The following is a 1,308-nucleotide window of genomic DNA, read 5'->3' on the forward strand; positions in this document are numbered from 1 at the left end:
CCCTCTCAGGAACATCCAAGGTCGCTCCTTATACCCTGAACACTGATTCAAGGCGATTGAGAGATGTTTTCGAGAGCGCTGCCCACGATACTCGCACTCGCAATCGTGACCTCAGCTTCGCCAGTCGTCAATGAGACCGCAACAAGCTTGAACGAACGAGCGACCCCTTTGGGCTATGTTTTTAACTTGCACTGGGCCAACGTTGGCTTCTGCAGCGTCGTCGGCAACAAGTACAACAGTCCGTGCCATCCCTCGAGCATACCGCAGTCGATCTGATCAGGAGCTGTAGTCTTCAAGCATGAGGTGCGCACATGGGTGTCCACGGATGTGTCTTGGAAGGTACCGATCGATAAGAATGAAGAGCCTACCTGCGTCAGGGGTGCCTGTAGAGACATCACTTACGACAAGGACAACCGCAAGGAGCATCCGCCCTCTCCAGATTATTACTCGGTGCCACTCTGGGATTTCACTGTCGAATTCGATGGAAGCAAAGTAGCAGGATGGCAAGTCATTTTCTTTGTGAATGGTATGTCATCCCGACTGAACATCCGCGCAGCTGTGATGTTGCCCTCAACGTTGGCTTCTACCTCAATCCTCACACGGGTCAAGGCGTCATAGATCATGAGGGTCTGCAAGGATTTTCAGGTCTTTGTCATATTACTGGCAAATCCAAATTTGGCCAGTCTTGCTACGAGATCCTCAACCGCCCTCCGCAGGCTTGGTTCTCCTTTGAGGATTGCGTCCAAACGAGCACACCGTTAGTATCAAGTCTTGAGATCCACAGAACTGATTTCCGGCTCGCAGCGCAACGATCACCTCAGTGCCGTACTACTCTTGACATGCGCCTGCTCTGGCACGATGTCGTTCCATAACAGGCCGCAAATGCCTGTACAAGAGGAGCTAGATGCATGCGTCTCAGCAGCACTTGGTGTCGATGGTCACAGTGCTCATGGATTCATGTATGCTGACGGTCCGCATTCTGGTAATGTCTGGAAGATCAACTGATCCATCGTCACTCCTCCAACCCGCAATGCGATCTCGACTGCATTGTCATTCGTCTTGCAGCCAATCGACGCCTCGTCCCATCTTCTTCAACGGAGCCATGGATGCATTGCAAGATCCATGGCGCCATGCGTTCGTCGCTCCATACTCCTGGTTACCACTTCTTGTCACCCTTTCGAAAGGTACAGCAGTTGCCACGTAGTCTCTACAACCCTCTCAGGAACATCCAAGGTCGCTCCTTATACCCTGAACACTGATTCAAGGCGATTGAGAGATGTTTTCGAGAGCGCTGCCCACGATACTCGC

At 52.1% G+C, this 1,308-nt stretch overlaps 1 protein-coding gene across 1 annotated transcript; it reads left to right on the plus strand.

Moving 5' to 3' along the window:
- Positions 1-838, plus strand: L969DRAFT_80706 (uncharacterized protein; the record flags this gene model as incomplete). Its single annotated transcript, XM_014709182.1, has 4 exons — positions 1-238; positions 290-530; positions 557-757; positions 805-838. The coding sequence occupies exons 1-4, from the start codon at positions 64-66 to the stop codon at positions 836-838; spliced, it is 651 nt and encodes a 216-aa protein (XP_014564668.1). The 5' UTR covers positions 1-63.
- Positions 839-1,308: the final 470 nt, after the last annotated feature.

This window comes from Mixia osmundae, assembly GCF_000708205.1.
Source record: "Mixia osmundae IAM 14324 unplaced genomic scaffold scaffold_27, whole genome shotgun sequence".
NCBI classification, from domain to species: domain Eukaryota; kingdom Fungi; phylum Basidiomycota; class Mixiomycetes; order Mixiales; family Mixiaceae; genus Mixia; species Mixia osmundae.